Source organism: Typha angustifolia, chromosome 13 (assembly GCF_048772165.1).
Source record: "Typha angustifolia cultivar Huaian chromosome 13, ASM4877216v1, whole genome shotgun sequence".
In the NCBI taxonomy this organism is placed as follows: Eukaryota; Viridiplantae; Streptophyta; class Magnoliopsida; order Poales; family Typhaceae; genus Typha; species Typha angustifolia.
This window is the reverse complement of record NC_133251.1, coordinates 209,312-231,756: the sequence shown is the minus strand read 5'-3', so window position 1 is coordinate 231,756 and position 22,445 is coordinate 209,312. Positions and strand designations below refer to the sequence as shown.

Sequence of the window (22,445 nt, the reverse complement as noted above, 5' to 3'; positions counted from 1 at the left end):
CTCTTTCTTAGTCTTTTGACTCCTTCCCAAAATGAATCTGAGAGAGAAATCAGTGGAAGAGGAAGGTAAAGAAGCAACGAGATCAGAGAAGTCAAGGATGAAGTCTGTGACCCTAACACCAACCTCACCAGCAAAAACACCAACCACCGCTGGAAGCCGATCAGAGGTCCGGAGCTCCGACAGCTGCTACTACCCGGGATGCCGAAAGGACACCAATTGCCACTGCAACATGTGCCTTGCCAGTATCCGCGCGACACGAGATCTCGTCGGCTCCGGTAGCTTAGTGTCCCTGAATTCCCTCACCAAGATCTCGGCCAAAAAGGCGCTACCACCCATGAGGCCGCTGGTCTTATCGGATCCTATGACACCTCCAGCTACGCCTGAAACGGGTTCCACCGTCATGGTGCCCGTAACGCCCCCGCCGCCGAAACAAACCCAATTGTCTCAGGCGATGGAATCCACCGCGAAATCTAGGCTAGCGGAGAAGAAGATCGTCGAAAAGGAGAGATCTTGGGTTGCTGGTCACAGGGCGTTGAGCTTTCTTGTTGGTGCCCTCTTGTTATGGGTTGTCGATTCGGGATTCTCGGCGGGGGTATTGAAGGGATTTGGACCGAGATTGACGCCGGAGGCGGTCAGGCAGGTCGGCGAGGAGTCGCGATCGCTTGCGAGTGATTTTAAGGGGAGGTTGGAGGTCTTGCAGAAGAAGATTGATGAAATGGTCGAGGGGGGAGTTTCCAATTGTGGATCTCAGGATTCTGTTTGGGAATTGAATCAGGTTCTTTTCTTCTCTTGTTATTACCGAGAATAAAATCAGATTACTGTATGAAAATTGATAAAGGTTCATCAAATTTATCAAAGCTTAAGGTCTTAAATGAATATGTGGTTACCTTAACCGGCTTATGTTCTTTATGATAATAGCAGGAAGGCCACCTTTTCTTCCACTGGAGGTGTGTTATATACAAGTCCGTAGCAGAGGAAGTGAGTATTTGGGGAAGTCCCCTAAGGACATCGGGCTTGCTTCCGACCATGTTTTTGCCTCGATGGCTAACCCTTCTCTCTGGCAGAATCACAGAGGTACAGATGCTATTATTTAGCTTCTCTGAAGAACTCTTTGCATATACTGGAGTAGTCGCAAAGTTTTGAGTCTAATCCTAGATTTCTTCTAACTGCGTTTAACTACCAGTGGCCTGATGGGAAGCTGATGTCTACACTGCGAGCAAGCAATAGCAGCTCGTGGACTTACGAAAAGTGGAGCTCTGCTGCAGTGCAATTAGATCCGAACACCTGGGTATTAGAATACGAGAGGAGTGCTCTCTTTCAGGGACCAAGAATGATTCCAGCTACATGGGAGCTGCTGAAATTGAGATTCTCAAAGATGGCGATGAAACTGAAGCAGATGATTTGGAAATTGCTTCTGGTTCACTCATTCACGGGCTCTCGTTACTACAGTACAGAAGATAAACTCACTCAGCCAACATGAAAGAGTGATACCATTAGAACAAGAGCGATGATGCATACAGTTTTCTCATTTCTTGTGAGAGAGATAATTCAAGAACTAGAATGTTTAACCTTGTATTGTCAACAGAATAAATCCTCGGAGCTGTTCTATTTTAATCTGCCACTGCTCTTCTCTTGCTAGATATCAACTCTGTCAACATGTCCAGATCTGATGTAGCCTCAAGTAGATCTTTATGTAGTCACAAGCATATAGATTTTTACAGGCATTAGCATCTAAAGACTCACATTCAGTCCGTTGGAGGAATAACCTGCTTGTGTGATTGTGTGTCTGTCCATGCAACGATCGTCTTCAACGACCCGCCGACCTGAGACCACATTTCATACACTATGCTTCTAGGCATAGAATCTCCCATATATTGACACCTACGAGAATTTGCTACCCGTATATGGAAAACAAAATCACACGAAACATATCAAACTTCAAATTCTGGCAACACATCAACCTTATCGACAAAGGAAATGAGAAGTTAACGAGCATCGGGTAGTGACCTAGCTCTAGTTTGGTCCAGATGAAACGTGATGAACATAGAATCTCAAGCTGCAAACCCACACCCATAATATCGAGGTTGGGAAAAGTGTAACTGTTCCACAATAACTGAAATGGTGACTTCAAAGAGAACAGTTTTTTACTAGAACGGATATAGTTGATGAGAAAGAAATATTACAGAACTAACTACACAAGTTCAGCCAGTACAGTACATCTTCTGGTCAATAGCCAAGAAGTGCTACCAAGTAACAAAAACAAAACAGGACCTTCTACCGCTTACACACAGAAACTAGCTGCAGAAAACTCGGGCTGGACGAAATCAGCTAGGAAGAATTAAACCAACCATCCGCCACAGGAGTAATTGCAGTACAAACATGTACCTAAAAAAACTACAGCTACAGGGGTATTTTGTTCTTCGATAGTTGTTTCCAACATAACCCCTGCATAAACATGCCAACCAGTGAATTAGTCGATGCATTAATTTTACTATCCCAAGGACCTTTGTTTTTTGTAGAAGAAAAGGATAAAAATAAAAATGGTTGAAGTATGAAAAGAAGTACCTCAGTTCTTTTCTCAGCTTCAACAGCTTTATGAAAGGCCTCCCAAAAGAACTAACTTCAGAACTTGGCTGACAGATTTAGATTGAAGCCAACGATGATGACCGTTCTATGCAACTTTCCGGATAATATGAACAGCCTAATAGACCATAGCAAGGACCAAGAGATGGCATGCTAAATGACAACAGACAGCTTGACTCTATAAGCATGGCGAAGATGACAAACTGACAGAGAAAGAGAGTGAGTTGTCGCTCAAGTTACCTCTCAATTTCTTCCATCTAAAAGCCGGAAGAAGTAGCCGAGGGAACTTGGTGCCCCCGGAGAGCACCACAGCAAGTCAGATATTAGGTCAAACATGACAGGGGAAAAGAAAAAAGAGAAAAAAAAGGAAACATGACAGAACCAAATGAACCTAAATTTTAAGTTTGGGATAGACATGTAGCCACTAGACAGGATGCAAATGCTAAAAAGAAAGAGATGCAACTGAACCACAGATAGTTGATGCTGTGACACACGAGACCTCAACTACTGAAACTGAAGGATATACACAATAATCTATACAAGTAACCATGAAGATGGGAAGTCCTAACTAAATACCATACACTAGAACAGAACAGAGGATAAGAACTACCTAATTAGCAGGAGGAATTGAAGAAAACGGCAAGTTTGTAAAACTGATGCTTAATTCCAACTTCTCTTCTCAACACTCAGACCAACCTCTTAATTCCCTTCCTTTCGGTTGACATGAACAGTCCTTTTCACACCCTAAGTAGCTCCATATTTCTAAGTCAGTCTAACATCCTTCCGTTTTTCCCAATTCCGTTGTCGTTTCCCAGATTCCTTCCTACAATAACAAAAACCACCATCTTGGAGATTCTTGTTCTGCACCTGAAGCTACACTTTCTGAAGTATACTTCCAAACCCACCATTACCACCACCAAGCTATTCGCTACCCTCTATACAAAATAGAAAACAAGGAAACTACCAACAACACATAAAATATGTACAAAACTCCAAGCCCTTGATCATCTTTAGTGATCAGCAATATCCAAATGGAGAATCCTTCTCAAATTCTCGGTAGCAGTCAGAGTGTTGAGAAAGAAGCCATCGGCCGGCTCCCTGGTAGGAGAAGATGGAGCCGATTTTGCAGCGGCTGGGACCACAACTTCGGGCTCAGAAAGTGGCAATTCGAGTGAGATACTTCGTCTCGGGCGAAGAGAGAATTTGGGTATCGGTACAGAGCTTGGTGGAGGTGAGTTCGAGTAGGCAGGCCCTGCCCACAGCTCAGAGCAAGAGATATCAGCAGTAAAGTTAATGACTTTGGGAGACAGTGAAGGACTTAAAGTAAAAGATCTGTTCCGTTTTCCCTGTTTGGTTGGCTCCGAGTAAAAGAAGCGAGCAGATTTGGGATCAGAGATATTGGCGAACGACGGAGGAGATGGGAGAACACCGGGGCTTGAATGGAAGGCTCGGCAATTGACCCTCTTGAAGCTTCTAGAAGGAGAGGAAACTAAATGATCGGAGATGTGAGACTTGCTTCTGTTGTAGTACTGATTCCGATGCTGGGCAACAACCACAATGGTTTCCATCTTGGGACCTCGAAACCTTGCAGATGATTCAAAAGTTTAAAGCTCTTGCGACCTGATGTTGTCAGCTTGCGACCGAACGCAGGATAACCTAGAAAGGTAAAGGAAACAAAGGTGTCAACAGAAGAATCTACTAGAAACGGCTCCAATCCGTTCGGGGAGCACTCCATCGAAATCCAGATGGTCAAAAGCTTACGACCGGAACTATACCTCGCGAAATCGATTTTCTTGAGTCCAGATCCGCAGTCAAAGGAAATATCGAAGCAGCAAGAACCGAGAAATACACGAAAACGGCATTCCTGCTGTCGGAATTCGCTATTCCTTATCTTTCCAATCAGATCTCCGCAGAATAGCCGCAAACCTAAAGATCGAGCACTAAAACCTTCAGATTACTCGATTAGAAAAACATCTAAACAAAAGAAACATAGAACCAAACTCACAGATTCACCAAAGGAAGCGAGAAATGCTCGTGCAAACAGAAAGGCTCGCCGTCCCGTCGGAAACTTCAGAACTAGGTGAGAAGGACAAATCTATGGCTGAAACCTTCTTAGAACTTGGAAGCAACCAAAATCAACACGAAAAGCACCGTGGCGATCGAGAAAACGAGACAGATCGGTCGAAGAGATGACAGAAACGATCTGCGAGATCTATAGCAACCCTCTTGAAGCATCCGAGATAGGGTTCTGAGCAAGCCGTCGTCTTCGTCCTGCGCTTTGCACCCAGAACCTACCACGGATCTGAAATGACTCTTACTTGCAATTAAGTAGCCGGAGGACAGGTGCACGCATCCTGTTCCCTTTTAAAAGAAAAGAAATGAATGTCGTCATCGTCCGGACGACCGCATATACTTTTGTATGCGCCGAATTGTTTGTCCGTCAACGTGCTTGATGAGTGCATCATCCACCGTAGAATGCTCTTCGAGTAAGACAAACTCACAGGATCCGCAGATATTTTTCCACAGATGAAAATATGGAGGATCGTGGACGAAATTAGCCCGAGAATGAAATGGTATTTGCGAACGTGCCACTCGTTCTCAACAACCCCGTCCACACCGGCGTCTAAGAGATCCTAGAAATCTAGAATAAATAAGAAAGTTTTTACTGAGCATTTACTATTTATTATACTCTGTGAATCAGACCAAGAAGAATTCACAAGTATAAACTCATAACAGGAATGAACACGTGTTGAGAGAAGTCTCTCAAGGAAATGCACAATGTAACGGCAACGGGCGCTTCTTTCATACCCAGAGATAATTATTTATTGATTATTTTAATAGAAATTTATCGGTTAAAATTCTCAAGAATATAATAGAAATATAAAATATTTAAAAAATATTATCGGTTCAATAGGTAATTATTATTTTTTAAATATATTACTTTACATATTATTCTTGATAATTATATTATCTTAATAATTTATTAAGTAAAAGATATATATATATTTTTAACTAAGAGTAATATATATATATATATATATATATATATATATATAGAATAAAAAAAACAGCTGATCCATGTAATCTAATCTTCTTAACTAATATATTTTTTTTTACATAATATAATTTAAAAATTGGTACTAAATATAAAAACCGACTATTATAGTATTTAGATTAAAATTATAAATATTAGAAGGGTATCAAAGTATTTTTAAAAAAACGAACTAAAGATGCATGGCTTTCATTTGGAACACGACTCATGGGAGAAGAAAGCAAAAGAAAGAATAGGACAGCCTGCTCATGCTTTTATGAAATTGGCATAAAGAATAATAGTGCTATGTATTACTTGAAAAGCATCAGTGTTTTCAAGAATGAAGCAGGCCAAGTCATCAAAGTTTTTCACATCAGCAACATAATTCTGGATCAGAAATTTGTGGTATAAATTCTCCTCTTTCCAGGGTCAACAAGCAGTGCAGTCCTATTATTTCCTGTCGTGGGAACACAATGTATAGCACAACATGTAGACAAATTGATACAAGTTCAAATGATACGAACACAGTTCAATCATCAATTATCATCCCAAAATGTTCTCTGAGGATATGTCTTGGTGTTCGTGCAAATCCGCTGGCAATTTTCATCATACTCCTAAACTTTTCCTCCTCGTGCTTTATTTGATCCACTCTGTTGAGAACATTGGAAAGAAGAGCATCATAGTTTCCACCACTTGATAAAGACAAAGGATGGGCAAGTTGAGACCTCTCTGTATCAAGCAAATGGTATAAACTAAGAAGGAAATCTTTATGAGAATAAAGCTTTTGCTCTGCGATTCTGTATTCTGATTCCTGCGACTTCTTTAATTCCTGAAGGACCTGATCTACCTCGTCTTCAAGTTTAATTGACACATTTCTGTGATCTGATGTTATATACACGGGCCAATTAATGTTGCCATCCATCATTTCATGTTTCTGCATCGGTTTAACCATATTTGTGCAATCCACTGTTTGGGAGACACGCTGAGCACCTAGCACTCTTACCTCACTAGGTTGATAGGGCATTTCTCCTGTAACAAAAAAGAAACAATTTGTATAAATTCAACAGCAGATAATGAACGATTGCAAGTAACTAAAAACTGTTAGATATGAGAATTCTTATCAGCATTAGATATCTAAATTGCTGCACTACTCCAGTGAAGCAGCAAAGAAAGCAGAAAAGGTAACCCTGAATCACGAGAGCAAGCCTCACCAATTTCCCTAGAGCAGACAAAAGATAGTAAATATCATAGAAAGACCCTTTTCGGATTACATCCTTGATGATGGCTACTATCATGGAAAGGGAACGGGAGCTCTCTCTATATTATGCACTCATGGGACTAAGTTTGTTAGCGAGCATATGTCAGTTGCACCTTTAAAAATTGGCCCAAAGTAGTAAACAGAAATGAGGCCTATCCCTGTTTACAGTTAGGATGATACCTGCCGCCATACTAATTCCAGAAATGGTAAATTTCCAAATCACTGACCTGCAATAGGTACTGAGATGTTATCCTCCACTTTCCAGATTTCATCAAGATGAACTCCATGTTTAAGCTGGATTAAACATCAGATGGTCAAGCTGTTGGTTGAGAGACCATTAATTGAGAAGGCAGTAACTATAGGGACAAGGCCAATTTATTACTGATTCAGTAGCTCAGAAATGAGTCTATTAAGCTGTGAGTAGTACCTTAGCCATGACTGATTCAATACGACTATGCAAGCTCTTTGCTTCCTTCTGTTCTGAGCCACGCAAGATGCATAAACACATACTCAATATTTGCTCGATTCCTTCCCGTGAATCAAGAGATTCACAGCTTCTAGCAAGTTTGGTCACATGCGGCATGAGATCAGTTTTATTATCACAACACCTACAATAATATTCAACATCCAGACCAATGCTTCCTCCAACGGTTCCAGCCATGTAAGAACGAAGAGCACATTCAGTGTGAGCAACATGACCACAAAAATAGTTCTCATCCACGGTTGCCTCACATCTAACAAAATTATAACCTTCATAAGCCAAATCAACAGTTTTGCTGCAAAGGATACAACAACAGACACAGCAAAAACCAGCTTCTGCACAGCATATATCACAACCCTTTACCGCTAGTGGATCAGTTCTTGTTTCATCTTGGAGGGGGCACATCTTATTTTGAGCCTTACAGCCTCCAGCTCCAACTGTTGACTCGCATTTTGAATTTTCACTGACATCTTTGCGTGAGGAATCAATATGAACATCTTTTGCTGCACCTGCAAAATGTAGGATCAGGATACATCCAGGGGCTTCATTTAACAACGTCATATATACATTGGAAAAGCAGGATTAAGGTTTTTCTTTTATAACATTATAGTTGTTAAACAGCAGAAAAGCCTGGTTTGCATTTGAGCTTACTGTCAACAAAGAAAGTATAAGGGTAAAATAACAAAATTCAAATGATTTGCAGTTGGTTTGCTTTGCCTTGCACACATGGAGAAGGAAATTGAAGTGAAAATGTGTAGAATTAACCAAAATTGAGCTACAATAAGAAAAGGATGACAACAAATTGGTTTCTGAAATAATGGATAACAGAACAAAAACAATATTTTACTGACTAATTCTGCACAAGTGCACATCACTTGTTTGGTGATGAGAGCTTTTAAATAATGCTACTAGAGAAGGAAGTCAAAATAAGTAGGTGAACAAGATAGTATAGCACAATTAATGCCACAGAAAAGCACAAGATATTTGGTTTTCAATGTTAGTCTGTCTTCCAAACTGCAGGAATTGATGTTTCAGTTAACATGTGCTTGTGTGCATGTATCTTTATTACATTTTTGGGGAAAAATTATATCTAAAAACCCAATATAGATAATGATATTAGCCATTCTCTTTTATCTTCTTTATTAGTTTTATTCTATTATTTATCTGCATCATCTATCCCTGTGAAGTACCATCTGAAAGATAATTGAAAACGGGTATAATGAATTCTAGATTAGATCTTCTCATAAGAACAGCTTGTCTTGTGATCTTATCTTCAACATAAACATGTCTGAGGCCTTGAGGAATGAGAGAAGACAATCTCTGGTGCCATTTCCCGTTTTAAAAATTCATTGAGTTACTTGCAGAAATTCAAATCATTCTTCATTTTACCGAGGCCTAACATAGAAGTGAAGGTTCACAGCTCACCTCTCTAATAGCTCCAAGAAAGCAAGTCTGGAGTACCATAGATGAAAAATGACTGAAAAAGTTAAACATCTTATTAAGAGGCAAAGGGGTTAAAAGAAATAACAATAAAATGTACCTTATACAAAGCAGCAAATTGACTAAACCTATCTCTGTTGGACAACGGTTAGACTATCTGACATGAAAAAAACAACAAAAGAAGGTAGAGCAGAGATCAAGAAGAAACCTTTTCTTGGGTTATGGCCTTTGCAAGGAACCTTCCAGATAAATGAGGCAAAAAAGGAGTCAGCATCCATCTCCGGAAATTCCTTTCGGAGAAAGTCTTCAACCGATGATTTGCTTTGAAATGGCGATTTTGTACCAATAAGTTTATGAAGATGAGAGGGGGGATAAAGGTACCTGTAAACCAACAAATACTTTAGTCAGGAAGTCTTTTCAGAAGAATTCTTCATCTGTGCCCTGCCTTGGAATCCTGACTTGCTACAAGAAACTTTATGGCAAAGAAAGAAGGCCTTGGGGGTCCAAGAGGTACCTATCAGCCCAGTGACCAGATGCTGTTTGCCTATTTCCCACCTTCCAGCCCCATATATCTCCATGACATGGCCAATCCACAGGAGCATAAGGTAGACCCTCACCAGATGAACCAGCAGCAACGGGTGTGCCAACCAGCCCTTCTTCATTTAAAGAAGGCACATTAGAATTGCTTCCATCAGATAAATCGATTTCCATGGATTTGTTTCTGTTGGTCATTGACAAAGCTGTTACATGTATAATAATAAAATAAAAATAGATCACTTAAAAGTTCCATCATTCAACGTCGCAAAAGATTTACTATACAGTACAAACATATGTTATGTATCTGCTTAGTAATTCAAAAGAAAAGGACCACCAGATAGCAGTTCTCATGTCACTGAAGAAAAATGAAACGATTCTTTACTACACATGACAATAAAGGTGCAAACAAAACTTATATTATCCATGTTTAGCTAGTGGCAATTTGCCAGAAACTAGTATCTTATCAAGAAAGGTGAACTAGGGGAGGAACAAATCACAAAAGAAAGAAACCATGACATTCAAGTCTCATCCTTGTTTGAGCCCTTTTCCATGAGCTATGGAAAAATCAAAGAAGCAGTTGTTTTAGATCATTTTAGAGTAGCAGCTCTCAGATATATATATATATATACATTTTTTTTTCAGATAACAACTGAAATTTCTTTACTACAAATAAGAACAAAGGTAGAAGGGGATGATACTCACGAAAGAACTTACTTGTCTACAAGTAGTTTTCTCCGTAAGTCTAAGTTTATCGACAGATCATACAGACTTCAAGAGAATCAAACTGCCCTAGTAAATATTTTGCAAGTATGAAGGGATTCTCTTCAAGGCAAAGATCACACATAAAGAATATGGCCGTACCCGCATAACTGAAAAGAAATAATCTACAATCCCCACTAATATCATAAGGACCACAAATAAAGATATGATCTACGTTGATGATTTACAAACAGTACCCTTAAGTCTAAATACAAAACCAACAACTGCCTAACTGCATATAAAGAAAACCTAAAAGATGAAATTTGAAGAAAGTTGAACCAAAAGGCTTCTCCAGCTCACTGAAATTGGACTTCACTCGAGACATTCAAGACCGCTGTGATATGTTGCGCAGGACTATAATCCACTAAAAGAGGGGGGGGGGGGGGGGGGGGGGGGGGGGAGTTCTCGCCGTTAACTTACCATTTGATCAAGCAATCCAATCCAGCAAAATGTACAAAGTACAAAAGAGAAACAAAGAGATACTCCGATAAATCTCACATAGAAAGCCTTACCTTCGAGAGAATCCAATTAACAAGGGGTAGATCAGAAGGGAAGCCCAAAGGAGTTGTTTCCTTCGCGGATCCAGCAAGGAGAGATAGAGAGAGCGAGAGCGAGAGTTGGGAGTGGAGTCTTTGCGACTTTTTAGCTCTGGGTTTCAAAACCCGGCAGCTTTTTAGAGCATCTTGAGCGGTTCGAACGAGAAAATTTACGAGAGAAATCTCTCTGGTTTAGGTAATAATTTTGATAGGGCAACACGTTGGTTGGTGTTTGGAAATTAAATTGTTCTTAAATTTGTTTTTGCAATCAAATATTTCAGTTCAAACTTAAAATAAAATAAGTCGTATCATAAGTCATCTATAGAATTTTATCACACAAGCGGTGATAAAACTATACACGATTCTATAGCTAAAATTTTAGTACAATTAAGATATTTATTTTATAGTTAATAATTCAATATAAATCTTTATATAAATTTATTCAAAGTAATTATTGTGTTTTATAAGTAAATAATAAAATATAAGTAAAAGTATAGATGAACCGAACTTACATTTAAGATATATATATATATATATATATATATATATAATTATTCTTAAAAAAAACTTTATGCAAAATCCAAGATCATAATCTCAATATAAACCTATTAGTAGAAAGCACTGCTTGAATAGAAACATCCGACGATGTCAAAACTACCTCTAATATAGAGTTAAAATAAATAAAGGAGTGATTTTATAAAGTAGCCATCTCAATTACAAAACGAAGATCAAACTCAATAAAGAGTAGTAACTTTTTGAAATACATAATTAGCTTGAAAATTATTAGTTAGGTATTGATACCGTCAGTAATAGTGTCAGGAGATCGACCAAGACAGGCTCTATTTATCATGGTGAGTTGGTGACCAACAGCATAGAGTTAAAACTCCAAATTAATGTTTGGAAGGTTTATCTTTCTAAGCAGAAGAGTTCATAGCTGACGGGTTACCAATCTGAAGTTTTCACGATGGACAAGACGAATGTATATCTCATTTTATTTAAATTTAAAATGGGTTTCGATTGCTCTCTAAATATCAATCCACTTCATTTTACTCTTGAGTTTGATCCAAGTTAATATTTTCTTTCAGTAACATGCTCGTCAGTTAATCATGCCAAGATAATATTCTTTTTCCCAATCATTCATCTATCCAATGCAACCAGGTTAAACTTTATTTTTTATTAGTTTGATATATGTGTGGAAAAGCTAGAGGAAAGAGAATAAAAACTAGGGTATAACTACTGTGAATAAAGAATAAGAAACAGAGAGTGGAAAGAAGAAAAAAAATTACAAAAAGTTCTTTCATGAATCATATTCCTTGTGTAAGAGAGATAAAAAGAGAACAAGAATGAACAGGAAAGTAAAACTGGACTCAGATACCCAACTTCAACAATCTTCTACTATACACATCCCAGCACTCAAGCCTATTGTACACAAAGTTCTATTAACCGTGATCAATGTTACACATGTTCTGCATGTTCCAGATCTACTTTGATCTGAATAACATATAAGATCTGAGAAAATGTAACTGCTGCTTCAATAATGCATATGTCTTCATGTTGAATTAGAGATGGCAAACATTCTGCGAGTATACCATGGCATGGCATAAAATTTACACCAGAGATTTTACTTGCTAACTCCGGACAATTCTGGCTCATCAGCCTCTGTGACCAAAATATTCTCCAGAATGGACATCAAAATCCCCAGCACATCTTCGACTACTAAGTTAGTATAAATAATATTCCCATAAGAAAGTCATTTTATGCAAAAGCAGAAAAATATGAAGAATAGAATGTTTTGAGGACAGACAAACTAGGCAGCTCAACATATTAGGCTTTTATGATATGATCACTTGTTTCTCTGCATGCTGCCGATTGACTAAATAGCCCTGTTTTGCCCGGTTGCAATTGGATCCATCTCCATCAGGTTATTTTTTTTATGGCAGCCAGCCTATCCGCACCATTTATCTAGGATTGGGTACATAGATCATCACTACTGACAAGGTTCCTCTGAACCTTGATGCATTCTTGTCGACCACCTGTATCAGGATTTACATCTTAGAGATGAACGAGTTACAGTATTTCCATGCAAATAAACAGAAAGGATAAATAACAATCACATCTGTTTTACAAAGCATTTGTTAGAATGAACAGAAAAACATACTGCATTTTAATGACCTTTCACTACATAAAGGAAGTATATCATTCAACCTTTTCATCTTAACATCAAATCATGCAGTTTAAGAAACTAATCACATGAGAAATAAAATGGTAGAACCTACTCTTACATCACATCAACATCGTAGCACATTTCACCCATCTTATTCAAGTTTCAAAAACTTTCTATAGAAAAGCAGAAACCAATAGAAATAGCAAAGATTCAGAAGCTTATATATTGCAAATACATGAACTACCTGTACCTATTTTCTTCTTCTCTATTGGATAGATTCAACAATCATCTACCACTGTTTTCTCCAGTCAAATTGCAGTGATTATGATACAAAATATGCATTTGGCTCAGTCTTACATATTTCGAATTTCAATAATGGCCCTTTAAAAAGGTCAAACTAGAAACTCAATCCTGTGAAGATCACAAGGATATGGAAAATTGTGGCAAGCAGTCTCTTGATTCACAATTTTTTTAATGATGCATCCTTAAACTACTAACACACAACATATGTTACATATCCTGCATCCACATTTGACAATGTGCAAATACTTTCCTTCCATGTATTACCCAACTGAGAATCTACATCTAGAAAGCCAGATGATAATCTACATATAAAGAAAATACCTTTCTAAACAACAACAACAACAACAACAACAACATAGCAATCTTCATGTTTATGTTCTAAACAACAACAACATGAATCAATCCTGGAAAAGAGTGCCAAACCATAAACAACTAATACATATTAACATGATAGAAAAGTATGACTAGAACCATCAAGTTGCCAACACTGACAAGAAGAACATGGTAATAGGACACGTAGATCTTACCAATTTACAATACAAATAAAGCTTACAATAAGGTACATACTTTCTCAAACTTCCACTTTTACAGTTTCTACCACTTGGCAGACAGGAAAGTTTGTTCTAACCTAGAAGAAAATGCCTCAGATACTTATGTGATATTTGAGACAATAATTGTACTGAGATCACCTGTCTAAACAGAGGAATCGGTTGTCGAAGGAATTGACCGTCTCAGCTTTTCAGTTGATTCATAAATTCCCTGAAGGCAACCTTCACGCACAATCATCAACTGTTCTGCAATCTGTTTAATGCATTGATGCCAATCGATTAAATTCAGTAATTCATAAATTTAGCCATCAAGCGTATCTACAATATACATAAATTAATATAAACAAATAAAAGTTAAGCACAATATAATATAATATGTAGCTGAAAACGAAAAATGAAAAGATTAGCTCTTCAACGCTGCCGTCCTCGATCGCTGCATTGAAAGAAAGCACCATGTTCTCCTCCAACATACTCTCCAAATAATCAATATAAACAGGATCTAAAACATTAATTAGAGCAAAAGAACAAAAGGTGTGTCAATTAGAGAGAGAGGTAGGGTACTTAGTACCTTCGTATTGGGAGAACAAGGAGAGGAGGGTGGAGGGTTGGAGGCTAGCTCCTCAGACTTGCGCCGGGAGTCCCTCCCTCCCCACTCATTCTTGATCGCCATTTGGAACGCCGACCACCGATAGAGCACGATATCGATCCGTTCCTCCGAGAGAGAGGAACACTCCTGAGTGAGAGGAGGAGACGGCGTTCTCTCTCTGTCTCTCTCGTTTTCTTGAGGGAGGCGGGAGATGGATACGCCGGGAGAGACGGGCGGAGCAACGGAGAGAAGTGAACCATTCAGAAATAGGCTTTGGGCTGGGAGATTCGATTTAGGCCCACTAAGGCATTCACCGTGGCAATTATAAGCCCAATCATCCAATGGTTACGAACCTCGTCAAGACTCAAGACTATTGATGCAGAAACGAACGGCGTAGATCGTTTAGAAAAAAAAAATGAAACGCCGCTGACGTAGTAACAACGAGGCAGACGCAAACACGTCAACGAATGCGAACAAACCAATAGAAAGACACCACGTGGACTGTGGACCATTACGAACCAAGCAGAGAACCCATTAATCTGATCATCCACCGTCCAATTTTTCCATCTTATTAGTTCCGCGAGTTCAAGGTAACGCTAATGGCGCCTCGAAGCCTTCGATCCGATCTCTGTTGATCGACTCGAAAGCTTCGAGGAGAGCTCGCTGCTCCGCCGTCATGGCCGCGCCCTTTTTTTCCACGCCTTTCCAGCCCTATGTCTACCAGGTGCGTTTTTAACCTGATTTATGTGATATTTTTTGTATTTCTCGAGCTTCATGCCATGGATCTGAACTGAAACCGAGGGATCTGGGAGAAATTTTTGCAAATTGGTAGCGTAGGAAAGGAATTTATTGTACAGGTCATGTATATGGAAGTTGCTTTATTGAATGATTAAAGCTCCTGTGATCAATCTTAGCACAGGAAACGCTAAAAATTTGACTCGGGGTTTAGGGTTGGGGATAGAGGAAGATGAAATTTCAAACTTGCTTCTGTTTAATAGATTGAACTATTCTTGTAAAGCTTTTCAATAGAAAATGGCCCTCGTTACCAGAGAATGATGTTGTCGGTTTGTGTCATTCTAATGGCAAGCTTTTCCATTAGATGTCCTTAAGTTTTTGTTTTTGTTTTTTTTGAGACGATTTCTGAAAGTAATCTCCCTTTCTTACTCTTTATATGCTTATATCGAACTACATACAGGCCCGTCAACTGGACCTTCTTGCAAAAAAAAAAAAAAAAAAAAAAAAAAAAAAAGGAAAATGTTTCTTCTTGTGTGTTTCTTTTGCTGAGGTCCATAAGTGCATAAAACACTTATGCAATTATATAGCTTCGGCGGTTATTGTTCTAGTCTTGCTAAGCTTGCTGAGCTGCTGTGTATTTCAGAGTCCACAAGAAGTAGTGACAGCTTTTCAGATATTGGGTGGAGACTCACAGATTGTTCAGGTACTCTGTCATGATTAACTGTTTCAGACCTTTTCTCCAAGAGAACTTGTGAATTTATTAATTTGATTGAAATTCATTCCAGATAATGTTAAAATCACAAGAGAAGGTGACTGCGAAACCTGGTAAGTCTCCATTTTCTTTTGTACATGTGTTGTATTATTGCCTTTTCGAGTCCATTATTGCATTTAATTTTATTACTGGGTTCAATGTATGGTATCTTTACTTCTGCTGATGGTTAATATAATTTGTTGTTAAGTATATTCTCCTTAGGTGCTGTTTGTCTATGTAGATCTTGTCGCAGATGTATTGGCTTTATCTGATCATATTCCTGTATAATATTTGTTAACTGACTTCTAACTCTCAATATAAGTGTATTCACTTCTTCATATGTCTAAGAGCTTGTTGTTTGTGGCGCACATAGTCCGGAATATTGTAAACATACTTAACTTTGATGCTCGTAATCCACTAGGTACAATGTGTTTCACATCTGGATCCATCCAAATGGATAACAACTACTTCCCTGAAAATGAGGGGGGCATTTGGCAATGGCTTTTTGGCAAACGGTTGTCAAGCATAGTTCTTTTCAATCCTGGTCCCGACGATGGATTTGTTGGAATTGCGGCACCATCTCTTGCAAGGATATTACCGGTTAGTATGCAACAAATTGTATTAATGTTTTAGCATGAAGATTTCTGTCTCAAACTGCATTAGAAGGATACTTTTAATTTTATTTTTTATTTTTGTATGATTTCTATTAGGTGAGATAATTACCCTGATACATACTAAACTACAGGAATAGTTCAATTTACAATGAAATGAAATGTATGTCTGACTATTGTGACTTCCATATGGCTGCGTGGAGGCCTAGATCTTTGTCATCTCTTTGGATATTCTACATTATTTGCTAATACCTCTTTAAGATTTTCTATATTGGTAATCTGAAGTTGTGGAAAAGCTGAATAAAATATCAATTACCTTTGAGAATTCTCATTTATGTTATGAAATTATGAAATATTAATATTAAGAACATATTTGTTTACTTACCATAGTAGAGTGAGGTTAGTTGATTATGAAAGGCTTACCTGCTTAATTATATAAGAGCTCATTCAACATGGAATATGATCTGTCTTTTGATGTATATCAATTGGAAAGTTGGAAGCCACAGCCTAGCCAAGATTTCTGACCCCATTAAGGACAGCATAGGTGTTATCTTACAATATGTGTGCCATGAATTCAAAGTCTCTTGCCTTAATCTGCCTAGCCCAGCATAGGTATGTCTTCCTTTGGGTTTTTCCTCCAAATTTATTTTAAGGACTGTATCAAAGGGTGAAAATAGATCGGATAGTGCTCAATCCATATATGAATTCATATTTTTGGTTTGGATACGAATTCAGATATAGATATTGGGTAGGTAGCAAAATTTAGAACAATATCCTAATTAAATGGTTAGGTATAATTTTTGGATATGGATCGAATAATTTTCGGATAGATAATTAGATTCTAAATGGATGTGGATCAAATTTTAAATAAATTATAATCTTTCTTTTGGAGATAATTAACACAATATATTAAGACTTTTAAAAAAATTGCATGTCAATACATATATATTTAGCAAAATCAATCTCTACAAGAAAATATTGGACACATCATTAGTAACAATATCAATATTCATCATTTAAATAAGCAAACTAAATAATATAAGTCATTCAAAAATAATGCAATTAAACGGACATACGATATTTGTATCCGTATAATTATATCTAACCCGTATCCATATCCATATCCGAGTTTTTTTATTCATATCTGAATTCGTATTCGAATTTTTTTTTAAATTTATTCGTATTCGAATCTGTATTCAGGTTGGATAGGAATTATTTACCTTATCCGAATCGGATCATATAGCGGGTCGGATCGGAGTTAATCCAATTTGTTTTCACCCCTAACTGTATCTGTAGCAAAGGCAATTATACTGTTTGTCCTCTTCTTATTCTTGCTACAATTCACAAAGCCAAAATCTTCAAAAAAGTTTTATGATATTGATTATATTTTATCTGCTTTCTTGCAGATAGATCTAGCAAACTTTGGTGGACAAATTCTCATCCGGGTATAGATTTGCTTTCCCACTTGGTCCTTGTTATTTTCTTATTCCATAAGAACTAGATGGAAGTTGTCATATGTGACACTAAAATTTTGCAATTTTAATTTATGTTTACACATTGCGCAGTCTCATAATCAAATTTGTGAACTTACATCAAAACATTTTCCAGGTCACTTCTTGAATATTTATCCTAAGCTGGTTCCCAAGTAGTAATTTCTATTGCATTGGATCCTGAATCAAACGTGCTGTACTATCACTTAACACCTATAGTTACTTGCATAATTTTGTTCTCTAGGTGTTCTTGTGTCCCTATATACTGCCTGAAGTAGGCAATATATGACAATGTACATAAAGTACATGTCATATACATTCAACTTGGTGAATGTCACGGCAAAGTGATTTTAAGAACTGGGGGTTTTGGAATGTTCTGCCTAGAAATAAAAATCAAAGCTGAAGCCAAAAAAAATACAAGGGGGAACTGAATTCTTCTGTTTACTATTTATCATATTTCATGTCAGCTCATCCAAGATATGCACACAACTATTTGATTAATATCAGAACCATTTGGATTTTATCTTTTACCTTACTACGTCAACAGCAGAAATTATATATAACGTCTGAAAATGGTGGTTGCAGTCGGATGCATTTCTTTGCTCTCTCAATGATGTAACAGTGGTCAGTACAACTGATCAGAGAGCCCAAAATGTAGATGCTGGAGCAGAGGTGAGTTTCTCAAAACAATTTTTTGGTCTGTTTCAGAGTCTTTGCTAAACCTTTCTCTTCCTGCTAGTTTTGATTTGTCTAATGAAATACAATTACAGGTTATCCTTAAGCAGAAGCTAAGAGGTCAGGGGCTTGCTTTCCTTGTTGGTGGTGGATCTGGTATATCTGAATTCTTGTTGTTCAATTATTCTTTTGTATTAACCTACATATGCAAACAATCTTGAAGCTTCTTTTCACTGTCTTCTAATTCAGTTACGTTAGATATATAGTCAACTTAGAAAAACCATCTTTTCATCCGTGCTTCTTGTAATTAAGGATTCTTGAGTTCGTTCAGTATTTCCATAAGTTATTAGGAACAAGAAGTGAAATAACTATGGAACAGGATAAACTAATTTCAGTTCTGGAATTAGTTACGCTTCACTGTGTTTCTCTAATTTTGCATCTGCATGGCATTTGTTGTTCCAGTTGTGCAGAAGATTCTTGAGGATGGGGAAGTACTCGTCGTTGATGCTGCCAGCATTGTCGCTATGACGAGTGCAATTGGTTTCCAATTGAAGAATTCCAACCAAATGAGAAGAGCTGTATTTGGGGTGAGCAGATGTGGTTTGTTTTCTTTATTTTATGATCTTGTTCACAAATGTGCATCCTTCCAATTGGAAGTAGGTTTGCATTTTTGGAATTCTGTCGGTCAGTCATGATGTTGTTTTAAATTCAGATGTTGGTACTTTAAGAAACTTACGGGCAAAGCTGATACACTTGAGAAACATATGCGATGGTTTAACTAGAAACATCTGTAGTCCTGTATAAATCTGCTATTGTTGATAAAACTAAAGTAAAAGATATAATTTGTCATGGGCCAAAAATAAGTAGCTATAGCTAAACCGCTGTCATGTGAATATCATTCGTCAATCAATAGATGCAGCAGTTTCATTTATATTGCTCCATGATTTGGCTTTGAGAGATTGGCTGATCTCCTTTGCAGGGCGACAATCAATTGACGGCTATTCTGACAGGACCTGGAGTGGTTTTTATTCAGAGTTTACCCTTTCTTCGATTTTCTCAGCGTATTGCTAGGTAGGTTGTAGTTTCCGGTTCAATCTGTGCATCAGAATTGAGGATGTTGATACGATTCTCTTATCTCACTTTTGTGTTTCGAATTTGCAGAGCAGTAGCAGCTCCAAGCCTGAGAGATAATCCAAAATTCTTGATTCAGATTGTTCTCTTCTTCTGCCTTGCTTATGTCATGATTGTATCATCGATACTTTTGACTGATGTTTAGATTCAATCTTCGCATCCTTCCTCACTCTGCGTTATTTGTTTTTCTTTTATATGAAAATTCATCGGCATAAGTTTCCCCCTTTGTAGATACCTGCTGAGATCAAGCTGTTGTGGAGGAAGAAAAATTCATTCAGGCTTAATTAATTTCTAAGGCCTTCTTTTGTCATTTCATACTCTCTCTGAATGCAGGCAGCCTTAGCAAACAAGCAGCTTCTTGACTGTAATTATTATCTTGAAATGATCGTATTGTTGTTAACTTCAAGATTATATATATATATATCTTTATTTATATTGGTGTTTAACGATTTATTATGCGACTGCCCTCACCGCTGTCCCGAAGCACCCCCGTGAGGCTCCACCGAGGCATCAAGTAGGCACCAACATCACTCCACGACCACCCCATCTTAGAATTCCCCCCTGGACATCAATCAACAAGCCCCACCTGGTGACCTCGTGTCACCCTTCGATCTTGCCACGTGACCGCTGTCCTCTGATTAATACTCGTAGCAACCAGGACACTACCTAATCTCCCTCACGTTCCATTCTGATGGTATCCACCATCCTTAGAAGAACCACCGAATCGAGTAGAACCTATCACTTCCTCCTCAGTACTCAAGCCAGAAAGATGAGCCAGCAGCAGCCTAGAAGACCACAGCAAGGCCAAGGTCAGAACCAGGACGAGCCCATCAAGTACGGGGACGTCTTCCCGGTGGGGGGCGACCTGGCGGACCAGACCAGACCATTGCACCACAAGACGCCGCTATGATGCAGTCGGCGGAGAACATAGTTATGGGCCAGACCAGGAAGGGTGGCCCGGCTGCTGTTATGCAATCAGCCGCCACTGTTAACGAGCGCGTGGGTGCTGTCCGCCATGACCAAGCTAGTGATATCCCACGCGAGCAAGGCGTCACGGTTACCGAGACAAGGGTTCCAGGCGGCCGCGTCGTCACTGAATTCGTCGCTGGCCAAGTACGTTATCTATATATATATCACGCAAATGTAAGACTATTTATTCTTTTTCTTATTTTATTCTCCTTAGGCGGTAGGGCAGTGCATGGAAGCAGATCCAACGATAGGAGGAGGCGGAGTAGGGGCAGTGGAACCCACCAAGTTAACTATTGGCGAGGCGCTGGAGGCGGCGGCGATAGCAGCTGGCAACCAGCCAGTGGAGCAAAGCGATGCAGCAGCGGTCCAAGCTGCGGAGGCGAGGGCGACAGGGTCCAACGTGACTCTGCCTGGAGGCGTCGCCGCCGAGGCCCAGGCTGCTGCTGATTCCAATGTCTGGGCTTTGCGCGACGAGGAGAAGACTAAGCTCGGAGATGTCCTCTCGGTAGCTCTATTAATATCAACACACACACACACACACACACACACACACACACATTAAATATATATGGCTTACTAACTTTGTGGTGGTGATGAAAATTGAGAGCAGGATGCTGCGGCTAAGCTACCAGCTGATAAGCCGGTGGAGAGGGACGATGCAGCGAGAGTCGTGGGAGCGGAGATGCGGAATAAACCCGATGCGACTACGCGGCCTGGCGGCGTGGCGGCTTCCGTGGCGGCGGCAGCACGGCTCAATCGAGATACGATTTAGGTCGGAGTGGAGCGTATTAATGTAGTGGTGACCTGCTGCCTTTTGTAGTGGTAACTAGTGGTAACTAGTGTACGTATACGTGCGTGCTTGGTTGTTCCATCTCGGGTCTTTTGGTTACAAAGAGTCGTTGTGTAGTGTATACAACGTAACTACACACAAGTATGTATGTGTGCTTGTCTTGGTTAGATGCAGTCGGTGCAGTATCCGTCCTCTTCCTCTGTCTATGCATGGAAATAAAAGGTATTTACTTACTTGGACATCTGAACTTAATTCTCTAACAAGTCGCTATGTCAGGTCTCTCTCCATGACACCATTTTCACTTCCCACCTCTCCACATGTCCACCCTTCTGCTCCTCCTCCTCCTCCTCCCAAATCTCCTATTTAGTGGGCTCTTCGTCCCAACCAAAAAAGAAAACACACGAGCCCCCATCAAGTATGACAGTAAACGTATTTCCTCTCCGAGGTGAACTTAGAGACGCGGTCGGGTTGAAATCCGCAACGCCTGGCCGGCGGTGTGACGGCGGCAGTGGCAACGACTTAATTCACGCCTCAAGACCTTGATTAGGCCGCTTAATTAATGCGTTTGTATATGTCGAACGTAGGGTTTATAATTAGTATGCCATCCGCCGTTTTAGATCTTGTTTGGTTTAGTAATTGGTGAGTTAACATAGTAAGAGCTAAAACTAAAGGTTATGGTTCGCTCAAATTCTGTTATGCTGCTCACTTTTATTTAAAAATATAAAACTCCAAGTTAACAAAGTTGTATGTGTACGTACTTTTCCGGCACTAATAATAGGTGTCAAAGAGTTAATAGTAATGGTCGTCTTCGCCAGCCCAAGCCCTGCCATGTAAATTGAAGTATACACACGATTTCCTTCCCTTTTTTTTTTCTTTCTTTCTTTCATGAACTCTCTAGTTCGCTACCTACTTTATTCTTCCTTTCTTTTTCTCCTAAGCTAACTTAGCCAGAACTCGCGGGAATAATAACTCCTTCGTTCTGTCAAAAATTTAAACTGTCTTTAAAGAATCAAATTTAATTTGTTTAGTATTAATAATATTTCCTATAAAATTTATAATTAAGATCT

The 22,445-nt window shown here is 38.9% G+C and overlaps 5 protein-coding genes and 1 long non-coding RNA gene across 10 annotated transcripts; 3 read left to right on the top strand and 3 right to left on the bottom strand.

Moving 5' to 3' along the window:
- Positions 1-15: 15 nt before the first annotated feature.
- LOC140773445 (uncharacterized) lies at positions 16-2,343 on the top strand. 2 transcript variants are annotated; one of them, XM_073116004.1, is made up of 3 exons: positions 16-775; positions 919-1,074; positions 1,184-2,343. In XM_073116004.1, exons 1-3 carry the CDS (start codon positions 32-34, stop codon positions 1,478-1,480), a joined length of 1,197 nt encoding a protein of 398 aa, XP_072972105.1. In that variant the 5' UTR covers positions 16-31; the 3' UTR covers positions 1,481-2,343. The 2 variants fall into 2 exon arrangements, with proteins under 2 accessions (XP_072972105.1, XP_072972107.1); XM_073116006.1 differs by having other exon boundaries at positions 17-775; positions 922-1,074.
- Positions 2,120-3,598, bottom strand: LOC140773446 (uncharacterized). Its single transcript, XR_012106477.1, has 2 exons — positions 2,566-3,598; positions 2,120-2,445 (listed from the first exon to the last, which is right to left on the bottom strand). It is a non-coding gene; the product is annotated as an uncharacterized lncRNA (long non-coding RNA).
- Positions 3,599-5,903: 2,305 nt separating this feature from the next.
- On the bottom strand, positions 5,904-10,831 carry LOC140774720 (uncharacterized). 4 transcript variants are annotated; one of them, XM_073117811.1, is made up of 6 exons: positions 10,602-10,831; positions 9,308-9,533; positions 9,002-9,174; positions 7,300-7,856; positions 7,100-7,166; positions 5,904-6,643 (listed from the first exon to the last, which is right to left on the bottom strand). In XM_073117811.1, exons 2-6 carry the CDS (start codon positions 9,523-9,525, stop codon positions 6,144-6,146), a joined length of 1,515 nt encoding a protein of 504 aa, XP_072973912.1. In that variant the 5' UTR covers positions 9,526-9,533; positions 10,602-10,831; the 3' UTR covers positions 5,904-6,143. The 4 variants fall into 4 exon arrangements, with proteins under 4 accessions (XP_072973912.1, XP_072973911.1, XP_072973913.1 ...); XM_073117810.1 differs by having other exon boundaries at positions 7,300-7,862; positions 10,602-10,830; XM_073117812.1 differs by having other exon boundaries at positions 7,300-7,862; positions 9,308-9,514; positions 10,602-10,830.
- Positions 10,832-11,991: 1,160 nt separating this feature from the next.
- On the bottom strand, positions 11,992-14,904 carry LOC140774915 (uncharacterized). Its single transcript, XM_073118102.1, has 4 exons — positions 14,822-14,904; positions 14,209-14,527; positions 13,782-13,893; positions 11,992-12,658 (listed from the first exon to the last, which is right to left on the bottom strand). The coding sequence occupies exons 1-3, from the start codon at positions 14,902-14,904 to the stop codon at positions 13,786-13,788; spliced, it is 510 nt and encodes a 169-aa protein (XP_072974203.1). The 3' UTR covers positions 11,992-12,658; positions 13,782-13,785.
- Positions 14,791-20,052, top strand: LOC140774930 (uncharacterized). Its single transcript, XM_073118118.1, has 10 exons — positions 14,791-14,950; positions 15,605-15,664; positions 15,747-15,786; positions 16,134-16,312; positions 17,730-17,768; positions 18,399-18,485; positions 18,584-18,644; positions 18,951-19,075; positions 19,468-19,559; positions 19,650-20,052. Exons 1-10 carry the CDS (start codon positions 14,903-14,905, stop codon positions 19,762-19,764), a joined length of 846 nt encoding a protein of 281 aa, XP_072974219.1. The 5' UTR covers positions 14,791-14,902; the 3' UTR covers positions 19,765-20,052.
- A 132-nt stretch (positions 20,053-20,184) lies between these two features.
- Positions 20,185-21,572, top strand: LOC140774929 (late embryogenesis abundant protein D-34-like). The gene is given in 4 exon segments (XM_073118117.1): positions 20,185-20,493; positions 20,496-20,732; positions 20,803-21,093; positions 21,199-21,572. Coding segments are annotated over 4 exon segments (873 nt in total). The 5' UTR covers positions 20,185-20,310; the 3' UTR covers positions 21,361-21,572.
- Positions 21,573-22,445: the final 873 nt, after the last annotated feature.

What these genes read in the sequence shown, in the direction of transcription:
- LOC140774915 (XM_073118102.1), bottom strand. Translation starts at nt 14,904, where the DNA reads ATGACGGCGGAGCAGCGAGCTCTCCTCGAAGCTTTCGAGTCGATCAAC. An exon ending in GGCTTCGAGGCGCCATTAGC is followed by an intron (nt 14,528 to 14,821) that starts GTTACCTTGAAC and finishes TGAATGCCTTAG; the next exon opens with TGGGCCTAAATCGAATCTCC. An exon ending in CTTGTTCTCCCAATACGAAG is followed by an intron (nt 13,894 to 14,208) that starts GTACTAAGTACC and finishes TGCATTAAACAG; the next exon opens with ATTGCAGAACAGTTGATGAT.
- LOC140774720 (XM_073117810.1), bottom strand. Translation starts at nt 9,525, where the DNA reads ATGACCAACAGAAACAAATCCATGGAAATCGATTTATCTGATGGAAGC. An exon ending in AGGCCATAACCCAAGAAAAG is followed by an intron (nt 7,863 to 9,001) that starts GTTTCTTCTTGA and finishes TACATTTTGCAG; the next exon opens with GTGCAGCAAAAGATGTTCAT. An exon ending in CATCTCAGTACCTATTGCAG is followed by an intron (nt 6,644 to 7,099) that starts GTCAGTGATTTG and finishes TTTTTGTTACAG; the next exon opens with GAGAAATGCCCTATCAACCT.
- LOC140774930 (XM_073118118.1), top strand. Translation starts at nt 14,903, where the DNA reads ATGGCCGCGCCCTTTTTTTCCACGCCTTTCCAGCCCTATGTCTACCAG. An exon ending in GAGACTCACAGATTGTTCAG is followed by an intron (nt 15,665 to 15,746) that starts GTACTCTGTCAT and finishes AATTCATTCCAG; the next exon opens with ATAATGTTAAAATCACAAGA. An exon ending in CCTTGTTGGTGGTGGATCTG is followed by an intron (nt 18,645 to 18,950) that starts GTATATCTGAAT and finishes TTGTTGTTCCAG; the next exon opens with TTGTGCAGAAGATTCTTGAG.
- LOC140773445 (XM_073116004.1), top strand. Translation starts at nt 32, where the DNA reads ATGAATCTGAGAGAGAAATCAGTGGAAGAGGAAGGTAAAGAAGCAACG. An exon ending in CTGTTTGGGAATTGAATCAG is followed by an intron (nt 776 to 918) that starts GTTCTTTTCTTC and finishes TTATGATAATAG; the next exon opens with CAGGAAGGCCACCTTTTCTT. An exon ending in TCTCTGGCAGAATCACAGAG is followed by an intron (nt 1,075 to 1,183) that starts GTACAGATGCTA and finishes TTTAACTACCAG; the next exon opens with TGGCCTGATGGGAAGCTGAT.